Genomic DNA, 23,766 nt, shown 5'->3' with positions numbered 1-23,766 from the left:
TAATAAAAGAAGATTTGTTACATATTCTTGGAACCTCGAAAAACAGCAGACTTGTTGTGCTTAAGGAAAAGGTACAATTTTTCTTAATTTCTCCAAGTGCTTTAGTCATTCACACGAACAAACAAGCCATTAAGCTGGAAGGATGCAGTCTGAACATTTAACTTACTCCCAGCAGAGAGTGGAACTTTGAAAGCGTTTTCCAATAGTTCATAAAAAGGCAGGCTTTGTATCTGAGTCATGAATGGAGCAAAGCAAAGGTGCTCCACAGCCTTAAGAAAGCAGGAAATGGAATATAACAGCATTAGCTCTACTACTTTCCTTCTTTAGGAAACAGAAGTCAATTTAACCTCCTGTTGTACTTGTTCCTATATAATATCTGTAAGGAACTTACAGCTTTTTTTTTTTGTATGCTCTTCTAGCAGGAACGAATGAAACCGTATCAACTGCATTCCCCAAATGCAAGCAGTTCTGCTTAAAGCAATTTTATTTCTGTTTGTATTAAATTTCACACAGAGCTTAACAGAATACATTGTTAATTGAAAATACAGTATGCCCTACTGTAAGTAAACAGTGATCTTAATTTGAGGTCTAAGCTCTGGCACAAGATCACCATTTGGTAGTCCTCCAAGTCACAAACACTTTGGTCAGGAGGTCAGTTCAATTACACTGTTTTTTAAATGCTTCCTTACAGATTGAGTAGAATTTTTCATTCTCCCAGCTGCTGCTGAGCACTGTTACATCAATTCAGGATCAGAGGAACTGGGTGGACTTGCAGGAAGTGAATTCTGCATGAATTACAGGGAAAGTAGGAATCTTATTCTTTTTGAAGAGCAAAGTTAGGATATTAAAAGCACATTTTTTTCCTTAGGTGCTCTTTCCTAGCACTTCATATCTGGCCCATAATATATTAATGGTCATTAAAGATCCAAAACCACACAATGCAGTGCTTACATTCAAATTATTAGAATATCAACATAAATCTACAAAGGAATTACAACAATGGTACACAACATTCTAGACTCGGTCACTCTTGTACAAAAAGCATCCTTAGCTCTTTTATAGCACAAATGGAATTTTTAGGGATTAGACATTTCAACCCTTCTACTCTTACGTGCTACGAAGAGTAATTCCTCTAATCCACAAGAATTTGGATTTACTTGTTTGCAGAAGCCCTTTCAGCTAGGTCTATCTCAGAGCAACTGCTTCACTTTAAAAGTCTCAGAGTGCAGGGAATGAGAAGCCCGAGACTGAAAACCAGAGGTTGAGTGGAAATGTCTTTCACCTTTCACGGCAGCTCAAAATAGAGAGTGACTTTTTTCTTTGAACACTGTAAGAAGGAAGCAGAAGCAATGAAGCAGATGTGAAATGAATATTCCAGTGATACTAAGTGACAACGGAAGGGCCAATCATACTTACTTAAAAGGAATCCGTGAAGCTGTGTTCAGATTGGTGGGAGCAGTCATTGCTTGAAGAACGTGCTCCAAGGCAGTCAGTCCTCCTGCAGCCCGAAATGCTATCTGGTCTGCTGTGTTCTGCAGAAACACAGTCACAGAAGAGAACCAACAGAAATGTTTAGAAAACTCATGCATAAGCCAGATGCCTAGAAGACAACTGCCCTGAGATTTTGTGTCAACACAGGAAATCTTTAATACATGCATTTATCATGATGAACGCCTCTGAAAAAGAGCAGTGAAACGCCAGTACACAGGGAAGAACATTTTTCAGAAGGCAGAGGAGCAGAAATTCTCATGTTATGGTCTCAAAGGCAATACATACGTACCACATACTATATTTAGGTAACACCTATAAACTAATACCCTAATATTTTCCATAATACCATAAATATTTTCCATAAGAACATACTGTTGTAGGGATTTCATAGAAGTCAATCTTTACCCTATTGCTGTTATCTTCGTAGTTATACTCCAATACTTTTTTAAATGATTAAGCAAATATGGACCATCTCTAGATGGGCGTTTCCTCTTTCTTACATGCTTTTCCAAAAGGAAACTCGATCGTTCCTTGATGCGATTTATGTGTGCATAAAATTGCTTATGCAGATCACTTTAAAGCATGAGTGCCATCATTATGTTGATGAAATCCAGTTACGTATTTCAAAGCATGGGAACCCCGCAAATTCAGTCCCTTGTCTGGAAGAAAGCCTGGCAGAATCAGCAGGCAGAGTGCCAGTTACTAGAAATGCTCTCTGACAGATGCTGTTGAGGACACGAGCTGGTTAGCTCTTCTGCCTTCTCAAATTAATTGCTTGGAGTTTGGGAATCAGATTTTAAAAAAAGAAGGGACATCATTTTGGTAATGCTTCAGTTATGGGAAACTACCTAAGATTGAAAATGTCACTTAAGAGATTGGTGCAGGTTCTCTCTTTTTTTCCAGTCAGGTGCTTAGCAAGTGACAGCAACTCAAAATTATTACCCTTCCAGATCTTTTGTCACATCCACTCCTTGCACGTTATTGAAAATGCACCTGAATTAATCAGTGCTCTTGGATTTGAAGCATCACATTTGCTTTTGGTTTGTTCTGCATTCATCATGCTATGGCTGTTGCTTTTAAACAGATTCCTTGTAAACTAATTCTCTATGTAGTCCTAGCATTAGAGATTAGCTTCTCATTCTGTGGGTCCCCTTTGTGCTTCCACTTAACGGGATTTTACACCAAAATGCCATTTTGCCATCATTCCTACAGTCTGTAAATGTTACTAACTGATGCTCATCTATTGCTGCGTTACCTTGTACTGTCACTGACCTGTATGATAAAACACAACACTGCGTCTGCGTTTGCATGCAAGACCTGCTGAGATGGTTACAGCTTTCACTTTTGTAGCACCAAAGGCAGAGAGCAGATCAAGCACCATCTCAGTATGAAAAATGACAGACCTGTTGGGAGATAACATTAAGTCCCCGTTTGGGAAGAGCACAAACCAGTATGGCACACCTCTGCTGCCTGAAAGAATGCTCCAGACTGCTAACTTCGCCTCTGGAATTACTTAGCTAGACGCTCAGGAAAACTGTCTCAATTTCACTACAAAAACAGCTCTTTGAGAATGCCTGCATACTTGTGTGGGAGGTTTAATTAGCAAAGCAATCAATGCAATGGGGTTCATGTTTGTTGAACAGAAGAAAACCCCACACGTTTGTCAATTTTTAACAGCGGAACTTTTCGGCCTTGCATATTTTCAGAAATATAACTATTTCTAAAACCATTTTCAAACATATCAATCATAGGTACAGAAGGATGCCAAAGCTCTCACGTTGCCCAATAATACGCAGGAGATGAGGCAGAAAAACCACACGGAAAAATTATTATTGCTGTCATTCAGGCATTTCTTAACAGAGAGAGGAAGAGGCACAGAAGATGCCACCTAAATTTGTCTTACACATTACAGAAATAACAACAGAGATGAGGCCACCAGAACCAATGATGTAGCACTCAAAACTAATGTAAGAAAAAGAAATCTTGTTTTCCTTGCATTTCAGAAGTCTCTATCAGTGTGAAATACAGCAGCCTGGTTTGTAGAGGAAGAAAGCTGACACAGCTGAAGTGATGGTAAGTATGAATCTGTAATTTTTGGGATCATTATGCGCTTGTCATTTAAAGCATGCGGTAACCAACTTTGACACAACAGCATACTCATCATGCATCTCTTCAGCAGAACACATGCACACACTATTGCACAGGTGGCAAACTGAACAGAAATGACCATAAACACATGATGTAATAATCTTTGGGATTAACTAATAACTAAGCATTTCAGCAAACTTCTAAAATTCATCTTTGTTTTTAATGTTGTCAGACAATCAGGAAAGCTCCCTGCATACCAAGCAAACGTGGCTGACTTATTTTCCTACCTGTTACAACACCTTAATGGACTTGAATTCCTCTTCTCCTCTTCTGTGGCTTGAGTGACAACTGACTAATAGGATTACAGGCTCCCTTCCAATAATACAGCTCAGCAACATGCCAGCAAAAAATGACAGCCTAAACCTGAATTACATGGCCTGGGAATCCATCCAATTATTAACTAAAGTAACTGTTATTACCTAACCTAATCAAAGGAGAAGCAGCTGTTAATCTTTGGTGGCCTGCAGTGTAGCAGCGGTCAGGCTGGATGAACCGTCTTTGTACTTGACTCCTCTACAGACAATAATTATGTCCTTTGTGATCACGAAGGAAGGGCTTCCTAACCTTTCAGACAGAGGCAGCAGATGGGGAACAACTAACTGTGTTCATTAGCAAGACAGGGCAGATTTTATCAGGGTTTGGCATCTGTGGCACCTTCAGAAGCAGCACTTACCCAGTGATACTGGCAGGTCTGGCAAATTCAAAAATGAGCAGGCTAAATACAAAGTTCAGAATAATAATTTCATCTTGTTGTCTGACATTTGGTAAGCAAAAATAAACACAGCTAAACAAAGCTGTTGACATATACTCCTCGTCACACCCAACCACCCTGCTCAGATACAGGCAATACAGAAATACACAACAGGGCCAAGCAACCCATGCTGGTAGTTGAGTTTGGCCTCATACATCAAAGAGACTAGATAAGTAAACTGCATGGCTCTGAAATAAAATCAAAATGGGAGAAATCTCTGAGTTACTTACAAAAGCAGGCGGGCTACTGACTGACATACAGGGAGCATCATTCACCAACACTTGTTGGTGCCTACATACAGAAGCAAGGTCAGAATGCTCCCCTGCTCCTGCTTTACATGGGATGCTGGGCAAACTAGAAAGTTTGTTAAAGAAGCCTGGAGGTCAGAGCAACCTGCCTCAGTGTGAGGCACTGCAGAAGCCCAAGCCAGTGCATGGCAGAGAAAGCAAAAACACATCTGGATCTCAGGATGGAAGCACCTGAAGGGAAAGACGGCTTCTCCTAAAACACAGAAGCTGAGAAGGCATGAATTCAGGTAAGAAGATGATTTTTTTTTTTAATGCCAAGAGTAATTAATGACTACCATAATATACTAAGGATATAGTCGACACTCAATCATTTGAAGTTTTTAAATCAAACCTGATTATCTCCTAGAAAAATATGATCCTAGTTAGATTGTAATTTATTAATTTGGTGCAAGAGTTATTGGGTGAAATCCAATGTCCTGCACCAAAGTACTCACTTCCATACATTTCTCCTGTTAAAGCACTCCTACTATTTAATACATAGAGGAGAATCAGAAATGGTGAAGAGCTTTAATGATTTCATGTCAGCTTTAACATCTCTGTTCTATGTAACTGCAGCACTTCAAGTTTGAACAGCAGCACTTGCATGTGAAACCGTCCTGCACTAACTACAAAAACACTGCTGTGTAAACCAACTCCTCTTAGACAAACCTCCACAATCAATATTCTGACATGGATTAATATTTTCCTTCCCCAGCTACGAGAATGTGTTCTGCCAGTCCCACCAGCTGGGTTTGAATGCAAAGCTGAATGGAGAAAATGGAAAAGCCTTTTTAAAGAGAGACATCATGAGCTAAAATTGTTAGTTAGAAAGTATTTCTGAATAAGCCCAAACCCTTTGATACTTTCTCACTTCTATTTCTGAAAGAACACACTGAACCTGTATAATTACTCTGCACTTGTTAAACTGTTCACTCGAGGGAGAAGTAATAACTAATTAGTAAAATATAATTGAAATCCATCTTCAGAATGCTCTTTCCTTTTATCCAGTGTTTGAAGATTCTATCTAAAACGCCAGAGGCTAAGAAATGCAGTTCAAAGCTGCCTTCAAAAAATAAACTTGACAACTGAAGCTTGGGCTGGATATCCCCTCTTTTTTTCTCTTCCCTTTATATAAATACCTAACAATGCATGCACATACAAACTCACTAACATGATGATATGAATGTAAGTATACGCTCTCGTATTTGTCCTCCAGACACAAAAAGTGATGCACAATCAGTTTTATTCCCTGTAATACTTCTCTCTAGTGAAGTTAATACTATAATAATACTTCATTTCTCCTGAAAACGTGGTTTTCAAACAAGTGACTCAACCTACAACAGAGTATCAAACACTGTACATCAGTGGGAAAATGCTGTAAAACAAACCAGGTGCAGGATTCAATATGAGTGGCTTAGTGTCACTAGCACACCATTGGGGAGCAGCATTCAATCACCTTAAGGACGTATCTATTGTGCATTTGTACCAACTCCTCCCTCATTAACTGCCTACATGTTAAGGGATTCAACCACTTCAGGCAACATCAAGCAAGGCCACAGTAAGGATGGCTTGAGTAGTGCTCCTTCACACCTTATCCCACAAAGATAAGCCAATTCTGAAGCCTTACAGATGACGCAGCTCCTCTGGTTTCTGCGTTTACATTCCATACAAACTGATCACAGTGGTTTCATCCAGGTAAGGATGCTCACCTACCATCTGCCTGAGATGACAGGTAGGTAAATGGGTGGTACTTTGCAGAAGGGGTTTCGCTCCCTGCATGATGCTCAGCACTTGCACACTTTCCCTGTAGAACTTACCCTCCACTCTCTAAGCCTTTTTTTTTCTTCTTTCCTTTAATAAGATATATTATCTGCAACAACTTTGCACATATTTAGAATAATAGAATGGCTTAGGTTGGAGGGATCCTTAAAAGATCATCTAGTTCCAACCCTCATCATGGACAGGGCTGCCAGCTACCAGATCAGGCTGCCCAGGATCCCATCCAACCTGGCCTCCAAGGATGGGATGTTCACAACCTCTCCGGGCAGACTGTGCCAGAGCCTTATTAACCTCCAAGAAAAATATTTCTTCCTAACATAAATCTCTTTGAAGCATTCCCCCTTGTCCTATCACTATCAGACAGTGTAAAAAGTCAGTCCCTCTGCTGCTTGTAAGCTCCCTTCAAGTACTGGAAGGACACAATGAGGCCTTCTCTTCTCCAAGCTGAACTGGTCCAGCTCCCTCAGCCTTTCCACATAGGAGAGGTGCTCCAGCCCTCTGAGTATCTTTGTGGTCCTCCTCTGAACCCATTCAACAGCTCCACATCGTTTTTGAGCTGGGGGCCCCAGGCCTGGACACAGAACTCCAGATGAGGCTGCACAAGGGCAGAGCAGAGGGGGGACAACCACCCCCTCTCCCTGCTGCCACCCCTGTGTTGATGCAGCCAGGATATCCAGGCTGCAGGAGCACACAGCTGGCTCACGTCCATCAAGACCCCCAAGTCCTTCTCCACAGGACATACGTGCACACGACATGCCGTTTGACTTCTGCCTATGGACATTCTTTAATTCATACTTGTGTTTCCAAACATCTGCCCACACTGTAAGATAAACCATACTGAGTAGGGCTCCTTACTGAATGACTGTATTATCCTACCAAATAGCATGAATCTTACCAAACAATCCTCTATGGTCTGCAGTGTCTTTTCAGCTTAATAGTAACATCTTGGTGAGGCACTCTGTTAATAACTGTTGATGTTGAGAGCAGGACCCTCACAATCCTGTTTGTGAACTTTCAAAACTCAGTGAAAGCCTTAAAGCAGACAGGTAAATGCAAAGCAGGGAGCTCCACATCATCTGCTTAGCTGCTTTTGTTCATTTCAAGTAGTCTTAACAGGAAGACAGTGTTGTTTGTGAAAATAAGACATGTCTTTGTAAATATTAAGACAGTACTAAGCATTACACCACTTGTGCTTACTAAAAAAAAGTTTATAAATAACCAGACACCTCATATGCGCATCAATTTAAAAAAAACACAAGGATAAGGGTTTAATTCTGTAAAACCAGTGACAATCCTAGATCATCTTCATCTGCTGAGACTATTTTGTCTTTTTCAGAATAACTTCACAAATTGAAGCTCCCAAACAAATATACTAGAAGTACCACCACACGATTTTGTCCTGTTCTCTTCCAGCAGCTTTTTGGAAAAGCAGCAGTCCAGGGAACAGAACGGCTGCAGATTTCTTGCATCATTGATTCATTGTTAAACCCTGGCTGATGTTTCACTATTGAAAGCTTTTAGCCACAAGATAGCAGCACTGATTTCAGCTGCACTTAAAACTGTGAAAACTGGCACAATCCAGCAGAACTAAAGATATTAAAATTACAGGGGAGATGATATATAGAGAAGGAGCCATGGCAGTTCATTGGAAGACCTGCAGGGCAGTCAAGAACAGTTGAATTCTAAACACAGCTTTCACAATGATTGCCTTGGGTACTCTCTTGTAACCTCTTGGACTATTTGCTCATTACCCCATCCACAAGACAGTAATAAAAGACTGCTGTATAGATGTGGTTTTGAAAAGTATTTCAAGTGTGAGCATACAAGAAAGGACACCTCTAGGTGATATGGTTTCGTATCAGAAGTAGAATTTTAAAAATATTGACAAATAGGAACATACACCAGCCAGTTAAATAAAACAAAACCTTCAAAACCTATAACAAGAAAAAATAATAATTATTTTACTATGATCTTTACCTAAATTGGCGCCTGCTCATTGGCAGAAACATGCCTGCATAGAGCATTTTCTTACCACCATTCACTCACTGCAATGCCTGCACTTTCTAGTGCAACTGGACTGGGTGCCACAACCACAGGCAGAATCCAACGTACAGAAAAATCCAACACGAAGAAAATCACCAACGGTGGTTATTTACTCTGCTTTTACAGTATCAAAAATCTCTTGTCCTGTAAATGCTTAACAAAGACCTGGCTTTGCATACCTTGGAACGTATATATATCCATTGTATTTGGTCTAATAGAAACTGATGCGCAAGGAAAAAAAATCCAGACTGGACAGCAAAAGGTCACAACTAGTGCAGCTAAGTGTGCTGGCACCTAACAACTTTCAACTGCATCCCGCAGAACCAGAAATCACCACAGTAGTTTTAAAGGCACGCTGTGCACAGTAAATTACCCTCCCAATAATCTTGGAATAAAAACACTGCAAAGCTTATCTGTGAACTGAACTTGCCTTGTAATACCATTTCCAGTCAACATGCTAAAAAATAGTCTGTGGCTGACCTCTAGTAACAAGTTCCTATTCATATGGTCATCTTGAGAAAAAGGTTAATCCACAGATTACAGAAACTCCAGGCAAACAAATTATTGATGATATAAAGCTGCCTGGTCCAACCTGCACAAGGCAGCACACATCTGACCTATTGACTTTCTCCTGGCAGTGACAGGGAATGCCTGTCTGGGTAGAAACAGTCTGGGTGTCCAAAGAGCACCTCCTGTGTTTGCACACAGCTTGCTCTTGAACCAACAGCCACGTGGCACTGCTCCCCTGCCCACCCCCAGCTGGAGCAGGGGACTTTCCTAACTGCAGCAGTGGTTTGTGCCAAGTGGAATGAAGACAGTCAGTGAGGGACAGCATGCCATGCACCAGTCTCTGAACAGCTTCCACTCTTTCCATGCCGTGTTTCACAGCAGTGTGCAGCACCGGCACTCAGAACCGAAGATGCATACATTAAAAAAACCCCTAATTTCCCAATTAAAGGGTCTACAGCACCCAATTAGTTTTGAGCAGGGTTGCTACACCTCAGGTTTTCCCTTAGTTATGTATGTTTGATCAGTTCCTGAGTTCGTGCTTTCAGTTCAGGTTCTGTACTTTATAAGGACAGTTATAATCTTGATTAACACTCCTAGCAAAGGAAGCATACATACAGAATTCCTTATGTTCTGTATTCACACAATTATTAGATTATTGGTAGTATAATACAGAGAGCCAAGGACCTAAATCCTACTTTAAGCCACTAAAAAAGACCTGTGTTTAAACTTTAAAATTTTATAAACTTCATAAACTTCAGATTTTGACTTCAAATAATTTTTAAACTCTTGCAGCTCAGCTTTAAATATGATTAATGGCTTCCCCTTCCCCTGACATCCCAGCACGCTGGAACTGGCTACTGCAGTAGTGTCCAAAGTTAATATGAAGGCTTTACAACCCACGGCCACAGACACGCACACCATGCGAAGTGTGGGGCACACTGCTGCTCAGTGCTCCCTTAACCAGCCCAGCACCATGCTAGGAACCTACTTTGTGTCTTAGAGAAGAGACAAATCAGAGGTAAATATCCTCTTTGTTAAATACCCGCAGTCAAGCAAACGCTCACAGGTTTCAAGAACTGACATTTCAGGATCAGCAAAGAGAGCCATGTCTGCTTGGGAATTTTGTAACAATAAAATTAAAGGCAGTTCTCAATACTTCCTTCCTCCTCACCAATACTAATCCAAAACCTAATGAACCTTCCCTTACGTAGAGCAACTGCTATTGTTGTGGTTTTGGTGAATGCCTGTGGGATAGAAAGAAAGATCCTACTGGTGAAGAGTGACATAAAAAGCACTGTTCAGACAAATCAGAATTAAGAAACAGGTCTCTTTCAGAGCCATTAAGAGTAACATTAATTTAGTGTGACCTCGATCAGAGCACCAGCAACTTTGGTGTCCATCATAAGAAGATAGAAAGAGGCAGATGGGGAGAAGAGCCAACTGCTTTTCTATCTGATGACACCACAAAATAATCTGATGCTCTGGGTTTCTAAGCTCATCCTTGCTTCAATCACTGCAGTTTGCTACTTGTCACAAACATAACATTCCAGTAAGTTCAGCTTCCAAAAACACCACCCAAAGAAAATATCTGGATGCTACAAATAATACAATTACAAATTGGACAAAAAAAGCTGTTGCAGATATTTGATCTGTGCTGTTTTTATTTAAAAAAAGAAAAAATTTAATCCATTCTCTATACAGAACACACCATACATTTAGCCAAAGCGAAGCTTAATGTTTTAACTCCTGATTATCTATAAAAGCAAGGATAGCTACTACTTCCATTAAGAGCAAAGCTCCATAACTTGGAAGAAAGCAAAGGAAAAATTAAGGTAGAGTTTATTTTTAAACATGGTGGCCACTAAACGCTCACTGCCCAGTATAAGAGAAGGCTTTTATTTGAAAACAAAGAGCCAAATATTAAAATCTTCATACGGCTGAGAGCCAGCAGACACCCATTTCACCTGTGAGGTTAGGACACAACAGCCATTTTGCAGTGCTGTGCAGTTGGAGGAGAAGAGGTCCAGGAGTGGGGCTGAGGGCAGCAGTGGCTCCCAGCCCGGGCACAAGCCTGGCCAGCCAGAGGTCAGCCTGCTGCAGCCCTGTGCTGCATGAGCTCAGCTTACCATATTGCTAACTCAGCCAACAGCAGCTCTAAATATACGTTTAACTGTGGGCATGTCCACGTTTGTGCGTTACATTTATAATATGCATACACTGCACACATCAGGAACCCTTTTTTGTATGAACACCCAATAAAGTTGATGGCACGTTTACATCTTCACAGGCTATATATTGCTTACCTAGACACCCTATGCGTCAAACCCAGGAGACCTGGAACTACAAACAGCAGGAGAGGGAGCTGTGGAACTTCTGAGCCCACCTGTGCACAACGTGCAGCAGGAGCAGTGGGGGCTGCTGCAGTGCAGTTGGGGTGTGCTGCTGTGGGGGGACCTGGCTGTCTGACACTGATGGCACGGTGCTGGAGCTCCCGTTTTGAAGATAGTCATAGGGAAAGACAAAGTGCTTCCAAAATTAACAGGCAATTCAGCTCACCAGGTTACATGCAGCTTTGGCCCCAGAGGTCTCATCAGTATTAACAGAATTAGAATCTCAGGTATGCATTTTTATTCCAAACCAGAATGCGACTTCTAAACAACGCTGCATTACTTGCAGGGATTGAAAGGGCATGTTGTTCTTTCTGCCAGTAGTGTCCTCTAGTGGAGAAATGGGAAATATTAAGTAAGCTGGAAAGCAAAGTGCTCTGCATTAAAGAGATTGCCCCCTCAAGGAAAACACAAATACCTCAATCACAAAACCACCTATAAACGTTCAACACTTTGACCAAAGCTCTACGTTACTGCAGTAATGTTCAAACGTGGAAGTTTGAGTAACTTCTGCAGCCTTCATTTAGACTGAGACAAAACAGTTATGAGGCAGACAGCAGCTGCCTGAGCAAGTGCTTGTGCATGGGTGGCACTGGGCCTGTGGCATATGTGGGTTTGAGACCACCAAATAGTGACAGGAATTTGGGACTACAAGCAGGGGAAAGCCATGACTTACAGAGAGCAGTCTTTACCGTTTTCCATATGCAATGTCTCAGAGTGCTTTTTCTGATTTATTAAGGTGACTGACCAGCTGACTGCTCCCGTGATTTCAGTAACTCTCACTGAAACCAGGGACTGTACACTGGGTCTCTCCCAGAGGTGCAGGTGCTCTTACCTTAACCTTGCTATATTATGAGTGATATAGCCTGTCAACAGAAACGCCCTGCACTGAAACGAGCAATCTATAATCCTATTCTACTTCCAAACTCCAAAGCTCATCATTATCATCCTTCTTCATCTTTCTTTTTCACTAACCAAAACATTTTCATGCAGAAAAAAAAATCACAATTTATTTTAGTACCACTGATTTTATTCCCACCATTTTATTCCCGCCTGACCCTCCGATGCTCCAAAGGCAAGAATTATTAATTCTGTAGAGATTAATGAATCATTGCTAACACTGCTTTTTTCAAAGATATTAATCATCCTTGCCTCTATGCAGTGTAACAGAACTAAGCTAAACCCCAATCATTTCATTTTAAGTAAAAAATTAAATTTATGGTTTGCTACTTGCAATTCACACTTGACAGTTTTCCTCAATGATGGCACAGAAGTGACAAACACCACGCTACAGCTCGTGTGCTCTAAAGCTAGGCTGATTGCACAGAATACATGACCTCATGATGTTAGCCCTGCTCAAGCCAGGAATTTCACTGTTTTTCAAGAATTTGCCATCAAATTACAGTATCTTGTCTAATGCTCATTCAGTGATTGAATATGGTATGATTATCCCACATAGTTTGAATATAATCAATAGTTAAGAAAAGCTTCAACATGCATCATCTTTCCCACCAGTCCAGACTTTTATGCTTCTGAAAAATAAAACTCACCCATTAAATTCAGTGTCTTTTAATTCTCTTTTGATGGCTACACTACTCTACTGGACTAGAAACAGGCAGAAGCCTCGGTGCTGGAGCACTTCACCGTAGCATCACCAGAATCACACGTGCAAGAGACTGGGAATCCCAATTCTCACTGTGTTGTCATGCTCAACCCCACATATGAAACATTTTGGAGTATTTTTTTCTAAAGTTTGTTTCATCTATACATACACAGAGACATTTCAAGTAATTTATCAGAAATCATACAAAAGCTTGCATGTGTTCTGCCTCACATTGCTTTTGCTCCTCACATCTATTCTCCAGCAGCTTTTCATTTTACTGTTTCAGTTTCTGGTGATTCAGAGTTCATATTATTGGGAGAGGGGAAAAAAAAAGCCACAAGAGGATTAGCTAGATGGGCAGTTCAATGTACCTTCCAGAAACTGGTCTGTGAATCTTCACGCTGGCAATGGTCACCATCCCCAGTGGTCCTGACAGTTTAGAGAACCAAACATAAACAGGCAGCCTGCATTGCTAAAGCCAACCACTTCTGACAGCCTTTACAAGGGCATAAACACCGTCTGCCTACAGTCCCCTTGTATTTGAAACTTATGACAAACATTTTGCTGAAATGTAAATAACTGACATCATGACTGCTGAAGGAGGAGGCTGAAAAATCTATCTGAAAATTGCAAAAAGTAAATGTTGCCTGGCACTAAGCAAACCATGAACCATCACCAAGAGAGCACTTCTTTCAGATGTTGTATGTATGAGGGTCTTTTTTTAAATCGTTATTATTAACCTGGATTCACACATCTTTCACTTAAAAAATAATAGCTTTCCTAAGAAAAATATTTTTTTTCCCCCAAAATCTATTTCCAATTAGTAAGACTAAATATCTTGAAATGTAGCCTACTGAAAAGCAGCTACATTCAGATACATGTGAAGACAGATAAATACAAGCACCATGACTATGGCCCCATTTGTTATAAGCCACCTCTTCTATCCATTCCAGTTCCATAGCTCAATTTTAGTCCTATGCTTTGATGACCTAATTTGCAGCTTTACTTACTGGGATTTCTACAGCACCTGTGGAGCCTGAATGAAATCAGGGACACTTATGCTCAAAACAGCACAAAATCACTGATTTTATAAAATCAAAACCAGGGAAGTTTTCTTTGTTAGAGCTTTGTGCCAAGCAATGAATGCGTGAGCTTCAGCTTTAACATCTGCTTCAGACATTAATGGAACCTCTGAACTTTTCCTGCAGCTCTTCCCTCGGAAGCACATCTGTAGGGTCTTGGTCAGATCTCCTAGTTAAAGGAATAGTGTAAGTTGTGCTGTGGTGTTAAATCAGCAGACTTACAAAGACCATCTGAGTGGCAGCCACCTCTGACCCAGGTCAGGTCCACGGCCCCAGACATAAATATACGTCCTTTTAAAATTATTCTTTAATAACAACAATAACCAGGAAAGCCAGGAAAGCCCACCTCTTCACACTGAAGAAAAGAATGACAGAAGCATTAGTAATTTAATACTGTCTGTGTGGTCACAATTATAGGATACACAGATTCCAGCCTACTGGTTTCTGAAATCTATGACAGGACAGGACATTTTGGTACGAGCACCCAACTTGAGCAGCTGATGCTGGTTTCCCAGCACACCTGAAACACAGGTGAGTATGTAGAGGATATGTCAATGCAAAAACCCTTCAGTTGACACTAAGCACCAGCTCTTCTGCTGAGATCATTTGGCTCCAAGTGCATCATCTGCTCCTGTCCAGTAAGGGACGTGGAACAAAAGTGTCACCACGGTAATCATGCTGAATGCCCTCGTATTATGGGAGATGTTCCAAAATGAGAAAAAGCATGATTCATTTCTATGGAATACAACAGATGAAGACTAATTTCAAAAAGGAACTGTTAGTCTCAAATGCACCCCTAGCAGTACTGCCTAGGACAGGGCCAGCAATCTTTCACACGTGGCTCTGAGATTGGAGTTTGCATGAAGAACATACAAACTAATCCTTACCATTCAGTGCATGCTTTAGCACAGCCAAGCAATTTCTAAAGAAGTAATTCTTTTCTTCTCAACAAATTTCATGGTATTTCACGTTCTTTACTGTTATCAACAGCAGCTCAGCATTTTATTTCACTAATTGTAAAGCAAATCTTTATTTCCCTGGAGAGACTGTATGAATACATTTTTCACAATCAGTATACACTAATGACAGAAGAAAACTTCAATGTTTCAGAGTATGACTGGAAACTGTTGGGTTTTTAAAATCAATTTTATTTTACAATACTTCTGCATAAGTTTGTCTGCGTCTGAAGAATTTCTAGTAAGTGGCAAGGATCTATTGTAGTGAACTCTGTCCTCCCTCAGGGCAATTCTTTATTCAACCCAGGCCATTAGCAAGGGTAAATCAATGTTATCAGCTCACACACACTGACAGCTTGTGTGGTTCCTAGTCCCTCATTCCTCCCCCTACATTATGCTATATTTTTGTGCTCTCCAGGGAAATTCAATTAACAGTGTCAGTCTCCTCCTCTCCGTCAATGACTGACACCATCAAGGCTCCGTTCACCGCCCACTGACATGTAAGATGTGTCTGCTGATTTCTTGACTCACGAATTAACAGGAGAATTACTACCCACTTCCATAAATGACTACGTACGATCTGTGCCGTAAACACAGCGACAGCTATTGCAATCCATCTTTCTTGACCTTATTGATTAGGACACTCAGATATAATAAGAATTCTCCAGTGATAGAGTAACGATTTGGGGGGTAAAAATCCAAATCAACAACAAAATAATGCATGCCTGTCATCAAATTTATCTTCTATTTCCTGACCGCAGGCTCAACAAGCAGTAATGTTATGAACAACTGACAATTAACACCGAGCTGCTATTTGTGCCTCATTTAAGAGTCTTGGGAAACTACTGATGAAAGGCTGTGTACAACACCACATTCCAACAATATATAACACCATAAATAAGTCTTTCTATATACCTCACACAACACTATTTCAATGTGTTGGAATAAAAAATTGAGTTTTTCCATAAGTAACATGAACATCGCAAAATTCAATGAATTTAATGATATCCTTATTTAAAAAAGGAGTTAGGTCAGGTCTGTTCTTTCAGTTAAATCAAGCTGATAACAAATGACAACTTCTGTGTCACTGTTAACGTGTGAATAAGCACAGAGGTGTTCCATGTACTCTCAACTACCATTCCTCCCATATGAAGCACAAACCATTTAAGCTGCAGGAAGTGAGATGAGCACAGAAAGAGGCAACTAACCAGCCTAGGTTGCAGCAAGATTCAAAATACCTTTAATAAACCACAGCAAAAGCTGTTCTAATCAGTGCAAGAAGAACAGGGTCATCCTTAGAATTAGAAGGCTGAAAGTTTTCTGCTGTCTCCTTTGGTTGCACCAAGGGAACAAACAGCACAGGATAAACAAGTGCTTATCCTCAGTTTATCAGCTTTCCTTTATTCTTAAGTGCAACTCCAGTTACTAACGTAGGTCAGCATGTGTTACAGCCAATCTGTGAAATAAACACCACATACTTCATTTTGAAGACACGTGACTTTTGCATCACATACATGTTTCCACTGTGGTCTCTCACCTCCAGTGTATGTAAAATAAAGGATTATTTCTCACAATCTGATACAACAAGGTTGTACTTCATTATATCCATCACAGAAATTATCAAGCTTTGATCAGCTTTCCTACTTTCACAAATACAGAATCGCTTACCTGGTTCACTTACCTGGTCTCAGAAAAATTAGTAGCTGAGATTCTACTTAAATAAGACACTCTTCTAAAACATTAAATAATACAAGTGGAAAACAGTCCATGTCAAATCTCCATTTGTTTAATGTTGTTTACTTGTGGCAAAAGCATGGACCGATCTAAAGTTACCAACTGATCAGAAATAACCAGACTAGAGATTTTGTTTAACCAGGCTAGAAAGCCCAACACAACCCTACTGCTATTTGAAGTTAAAAGCCAATATTCACCTTCTAGTATTGAGAGGAACACATCTATCTACTAAAAACACATGACTTTGAGAGGGAAAAAAAAAAGAGAAAGGAAAAAATGTACTGTTTTTTGTTCCAGAGTCTCCTTGTTATTTTAGATATACATCTAAAATAAAACAAAAATACTGGATTGTGAACCATTAGCTGCCTTTAACACAGAAAGCATCAACGTACAGAGAGCACTCTATTTGCAGCACTATGTCACAGCCTGTTCTTTTAGGCAGTTTTACTCTCTTCAGGAGAACTCCTTTCAGATACACTCTGAAACCTGAAAGCTTCTACTATACTATTCAATACACGTCTAAAACTTCCCCAAAGCCAGTTGGGTATCTGTTTATAGATTAATTGGAAGTTACAAAGTAATAGTAACAATACCTCTTTTTCCAGAATGCGAGAGATCTCTCCTAAAGTCCTGTCCAGAGCAGAAACCTTGTTGTTGCCCAGCGAACAGCTATCGTGCATTTGGAGGTGCTTTGAAAGGTCTTTTGCTAATCTCTGTAACCTTCAACGTGAAACAGAAGACAGAGCAGTTAAAGCAAAACGTCTCCAAACTGTGTAAACTGTCATCTTTGTAATTAAATTCTTCTAATTGAATTTCAACAAAACAATGAAAATTGGTGTCAAAATATTATCGTCTATACTGAAATGCAACTAAAATGCACAATATAACACAGAGGTGCTGTCAGCTTTGAGTCTCTAAGACATTCCACTACCTACTTATTCAGAGGAACACCAAAGTAGTGTGACCACTATTACCTCTCCACAGTTTGAACATGACAAAGCTAGCAGGACATTTTCAAGATGCTTTTGTCCTCCTCTTCCATCTCTCAGTTCTTTCCAATCACTCAGCTGAGCAGTTCACTCTTGGGATGAGCAAGGGAAACAGAATAGCAGACTACCTGGCTAAATTCTTATAGGCATCATAAAAGAAATTGCTCTTTCCTTATTCAAATAACCCTGAAAAGTAGTGACTTTGCAGGCTACCTCAGAAAGGGCATTCCATTAACGAGGGTCAGTAATGAAGCCAAAATGCAGAGGAGGGAGGGACGTAGATAGACACGGGTTAGGACTCAATTTAATTTTACACATCTACCTCTGGGCTATTCACCTATGCTCTCTTGCTAGGTAGATACAGAAGAAAATGCAGTTTCAAGGTACCATGCATCTGATCCTGAAGTCTGAAATAAAGCAGTCAAAGCTCACTTGCAGTATATCCTTTGTCCTGAATACAAAAATCAGTGACCAGCTCTCATGCAGATTTTCACTTCTGTAGATGCATTAGAGGCTGGTGATAAAAAAAGCTAAGCAGGGCCCCCTACCACAGGGCTGCAAGAAGCACTGAGGAAGCATCATTCAGTACTTCCATGTATTTGTGAATCTGAAATCTCTTCTGATGAGACAGAAAAGTTATTTCACCTGTATTAGGCATCTGCATACAAAACATGTAAGGTTGCTGAAGGTACTACTCAAAAGAAAAGAAAAAAGCATTACATTTCCACTTCCACTGAGATGTTCCCTTCCCCTTCAGTCTGAGAAGACCCTTCATACATACCAAATGTTTTGACACTCATGTATCTTTGTGAGAGCCAATACTTAATGATGTATCACATCCAAGTTCATGTTAGAGAAGTGAGAACCTATATGCTCTTTTGTTGATTTCTCGAGCATTTCACTTTTCTCCAAATTAAGATATGTTATATCAATTTGTCTTCTAGAATGATCTTCACTTGCAGAATTGGCATACTTGAGCACTAATTACAAACTACATTATAGCAGAACATCCCTCCAGATGCTACATTCAATTTTCAGCATCACACAGTAAGAAACATGAAGAATAAGATTTTCGGTTTGGTAACGTCAGAGTTACCTCTTACATCCTCATATCATGCTGTATGTTGGTCTTCTACTAAGAAAGGTCAAGTATGCTACGTGACCATATGAGGAAGAGAAGAGCAATTTGAAAAAAAAAAAAAAACTCCTTCCACTGAGTGAGCCGTGGAGAACTCGATCTAATATTCCTTATACTGTCTTCCTGGCAGCATCAGAGAGAAATAAGAATAATCTTATTTAGAACTGTGTTTGAGAAGTAGAAATCTATGCAAGGTGACTTTTGCTTGGATACAGAATTCATCATTCCCGTAACAATCCTAAAAAAGAGAACCTTTGTACGTATAGTAGATGAACATGGCGTGGCACTGACACAGCAACTATGTGGAAATATTGCTGAGTCGAAATCCAAACATTTCAAAATAATGATTTAATCTTCATTCCATCCCAGAATTTGCATTCCTCCAAGGCTTACTATGTCATACAGGGGACAATAAATAACTGAAAATTTACTGGGTTAAATAAAAGACATAAATGTCTTTTTATCTAAAGTTATTTACATCTCACTAATTGAAATTTTAGTATTGCTCACAAAGAGATAACTCAGAACGCAGTAGAAATACCAAAAAGGACATAAGGCACTGATTGGTATTGGAAAGATACCATAACGTAAACTGCAATAAATGGTGTGTTCAGCAAATACAAATACATTATTTGGTCTTCTTGCACCACAAATCGGAAAATGAGGGATAGACAAATTAAAGGTTTATATAGCAAGTGTATAAATAAAATTGAAAAAATGTATTGCACAAATTCAAGGTTGGTTTGGTTTTAGTGTGGTCTAAATATTTCTAGCAATTTAATATATTTTGCAGACTAAAGAATAAACAGCTGCCAGTGTTTATAGGCTGTATTTCATCTGCATACAAAAATCCCTGAAATAGTAACATCAATATATTTCAGCACTTCCACATTTAAACCCATGATTTCTTGGCTGCATTCTCAATGTATGTACAGAAGGATTTTGTGCGAGGCAGAGAAGCAGATTCTGGGCAGCTCCTGCACAGGAAGAGCAGTTATTCCTCCTGGACACTCCTGCTGAGGGCAGTCAGATGCCAGCCGGACACACAGCATCAATTCTTGCCCATGCAGCCCATGTCTGGAGAGAACTGAGAAAGTCTGTGGAAGTTCCTGCCCCAAACAGAGAGTTATGCTGTGTCCTCTTAGAGCAGCATACAGCCCTGCACTATTCTGTGCTACTGCTGCAGTAAAATTAATACACTCCACGTCGCACCTGGCACATTCCAACTGCTTGAGGATGTAGTGGAAAACACCATGCTACAAATCAATGCAGCTAGATACTAAATACCTAAAGCAGCAGCTTCAAACATCTTTGGTTTTGGAAATGGAAGCTATCTGAAAACTGCTGAAAAACTGCTGTGAGGATTATTTTCTAAATTAACTGATTTGCAATCAGGCTGATGCAGCAGTTCTCTGAAAAGAAAACTGACTGGAATACAATCATAAAGTTGGTATTTACCTCTGCTTAAAATTTAACTGAATTTTGTGTTATTTACACTTCAGCTCTCCTGTAGTCTACACAGCTATCTGAATTTTGCACAAATACTTCCAGTTTCAGAGATTACTTGATTGTTTTCCCTGGTAATCACTATCTTGGTATACCATTTTATAATTGGCCTACCTGGAAACTAGCCTACTACTCCAAGAAAACCTGCATGGTACCTTTGTCCTGTGAACATGCTGATGCAGTACACAAATGAATAAGAACTGTATCATTAAAGACATTTCGCTTTGGAGCCTCTCCAAAATCAAACTTCACATTACATTCCCATCCTCCCGCTGCTGACACAAAGGAAAAAACTTTCCACTTCCTGACTCTCATCTTTTTGTCTTGCAGTCCTTTCTCAGAACAGCCACTCTCATTTCAGTACTATCTGAAGTTGCAACTTTACAGTTTGAGAAAGAACTGGAAAAAAAGTGGAAAAAAAAAAATCAATTTCATGCATGAGAGGAGAGCGGCTAAACTATTAAACCAGGTGTATCATTTTTATTTATTTACTTACTTTAAAGTTTTCCTGCAATTCTGATAACTCCCTTGAGGCATATGGCAATCTTTCATTGCTTTACTTTACTGCATGTATTAAAGGACAACAATGACACTTTCCCACCCTCAGACTGACTTAACACTGAACCACCAGCCTTTGGATTGCTAAATAAAGACAAGCAGCACTCTTACTTTGCAAAAGCTTTTTCCTTCCATTTAAGAAACCTGCTGTGATGGGCACCAAACAGAAAGAGCCATCACCAGCTCACATTTTGAGAGGTGTCTTCACAGGCTGGACACTAAATCACATTCAGATCAGCTCCCAGAGAACCCAAATTAATACTACAGATACAGAAGTCCTGTGGTTTTTATAGAATGACTCAAGTGCCACTGATGATGAGAAGGCCAGGAAGCAGCAGACTGGCTATTCCCAATGGAGAATGAATACATTGTTTGCTTAAAGAACTTTCTGCAGGAACTGTCAGAGAGCAGAACAACCAGCAAGTAAGACGTCGTTTGGATTTGTTTCTTTCCCCCCCCACATTAAGAGGCATTGTTTTAGATAGATTCTAAACCCAAAACAATAAACAAACACCTGTTTCAACCATTTTCTAAAACTGTTTCTGGAACAGGATACCACCGAGACACCCTGGTAATCCCACTCTAACTGGAAAGGTACACATCCTATGTCTACCAAAGCCAGATAAACACCATCCTCTTTTTGATATGTGCATTATCAAGGTTTACAAAGCACGTGAATCAGTGCTTCCTGAGTGAATTTTTATAAACCTGCAAATCATAAGCTAACAAGAATTACTGAAACATCTGTGAGCTGCAGTGGACAATCAGTGCTCTCAATATGAAGGTGGCTTAAACTGAAAGGTGATCTAAAAAGGCTTTTTACCTGCCAAAGTCTAATTCTGGGTTCTGTCTTTCTTCTTTAACAACTGCCAACATGACTAACAACTGAAATCAGATAAGAAATTGCATTCCATAAATGGTTTTAGTGTTTATGAAGACACAGCTGGAGGCAGGGGGGTTAAAGAAATGTGACATAAGCAAGGAAGCATGTAAGTTGTCATTATTTCAATGTAAAATTTGCTTCTATTAAGTGAATAAACAAATCTACCAGTTGTGTTATGTTTTAAATTCAATGTTTAAAAATGCTTTTTTTTTTCCTCCCACATTCCACAGTACACTGTTAAAATTATGCTCTGCTCATTAGTATATTTCTACCTCAAACCTTCCTTCTAAATAAGCAAGATGCACCAGCATTTGTTTTGATGCAACACATTTAGCATCCTCAGTTTTTATGCCCTTCATTCCTGTGGCATGACTTCTCCTATTGACTTTACAGTTCTAAGAGCACATGCTGAATATCTGTTACAAATCCTGGCACTGGCAGGGACTTGTGTTCTCTCAGCCAGGTACAGCAGCAGTTAGTATTGGCTCATAAGAATACACTGTATTCTAGCTAAAAAGACAACAGTCTAACTATTTCGTGGCTTCTCAACACAATCATGTTTTAGTGGAGACCTGCTACTGTTTGTTTCAGCTAAATCTTTTTGCTACTGGTCTGTTCAAAAGAAAAACCCCATTATTTTTTCCTATATAAATTTGTTTCTCCGTGTAAACAGATACAGCCTGGGCTGAAACTCAAGCCTCATAAAGTTTCTTGTCCTTTCATCCTAACCTTTATAGAAAGAGATAAAACTATCCTATCATAATTCCACTTTATATTATCTGTCGCATAAAGTAAACTGATTTCAGTAGTGATAAATTGGGCTTCTGGTCAATTTACAGACAGTTCATTTCTTCTTGCAAAGTTAGTTCAGATCTGAGTTCCCAATGCTACCTACTTGACTTGAATGAAGATTGCAAAAAATCTGAGCCATGATGGTCAGCAGAAGTGAGTAATTTCAAAAGCAACAAAAAAATGTAGATGGCAATATCTGCTAGATAACTAGATTTGCACACGAAGCCTACAAAAGATTTCCTAGCTTTGTGATGAAAGTGAGCTACACAGTGGCCACTTGAATTCACTTCAAACAGGGTTTACCCTCCCAGAAGCTGGTGCAACACCAGGCATGTAGTGCTGCAAGCAGCCAATGCTTTGACCATCTGGATCTGCTGGTGATTCTGCTGTACCTTCCCTTGGATCATTACTTTGAAAGAGCTTGTAACTCCAGTCTCAGAGGGCCCGCACACTCAGAACAAGGCCAGAATTAGAATCTGTAGAATCTGTATGAATCTGTAAGATGGTGCCCACTTACCTTTACCTTGCTACCATTCAGAAGCAGGATATATCTAGCCATGTAACTTTCAAACTCCAGTTTAAAAAGAAATGAAGATCTACAGAAATAACCACAACATATGCTACGGTTGCAGAATGCTGCAAGAAATCACTGCATGGGAACGTGTGCTCACAGTGCAACACACAGATTAAGTCCTTAGCTGTCACTAAATTTCAGATCCCATCGTTCTGATTCTTTAGGTTAGGTCAGAATAATTGTGACACTGGTTTCAAAACAGATAAATCAATCTGCTGACTGATATAATAAGAAGAATTAAGAGGCAGCAAAAGCAAGGATCCATCAATGTATTCAAAACCACCCCACGTTATACCATCACACTGAGGATCCAGGATCTGGTTTATGTTCCAAGAGCAGAAGCAATAGAGGAAGGAAATAAGAAGTTTGATGAAACAAAAGATTCTGCCTGAGAATACAGTAGCATGTCAGTAAGAGAAATTAAAACTGAAAATTCAGGGTCAGACAACAGAGATAACAAAAACATTAAAAAAAAAATCACATTTGCTTGAGTTTCTGTAGAACTGCAATTGAGACAACTGACCAAAGTGCATCACTGATAACAATCAGAAATCA

The 23,766-nt window shown here is 39.8% G+C and overlaps 1 protein-coding gene across 1 annotated transcript in view; it reads right to left on the bottom strand.

The window, feature by feature from the left end:
• Positions 1-1,395: 1,395 nt before the first annotated feature.
• The window catches only part of SCAPER (S-phase cyclin A associated protein in the ER), a 56,811-nt gene continuing 34,440 nt past the window's right edge, over positions 1,396-23,766 (bottom strand). Inside the window, 2 exon segments of the mRNA XM_031555302.1 lie at positions 1,396-1,532; positions 17,365-17,491. Of these exon segments, the coding sequence (XP_031411162.1) occupies positions 1,413-1,532; positions 17,365-17,491 (247 nt within the window). The 3' untranslated portion in view covers positions 1,396-1,412.

This window comes from Meleagris gallopavo, chromosome 12, assembly GCF_000146605.3.
Source record: "Meleagris gallopavo isolate NT-WF06-2002-E0010 breed Aviagen turkey brand Nicholas breeding stock chromosome 12, Turkey_5.1, whole genome shotgun sequence".
Taxonomy (NCBI): domain Eukaryota; kingdom Metazoa; phylum Chordata; class Aves; order Galliformes; family Phasianidae; genus Meleagris; species Meleagris gallopavo.
The sequence above is the reverse complement of the archived record's forward strand: the minus strand, read 5'-3'. Positions and strand labels throughout refer to the sequence as shown.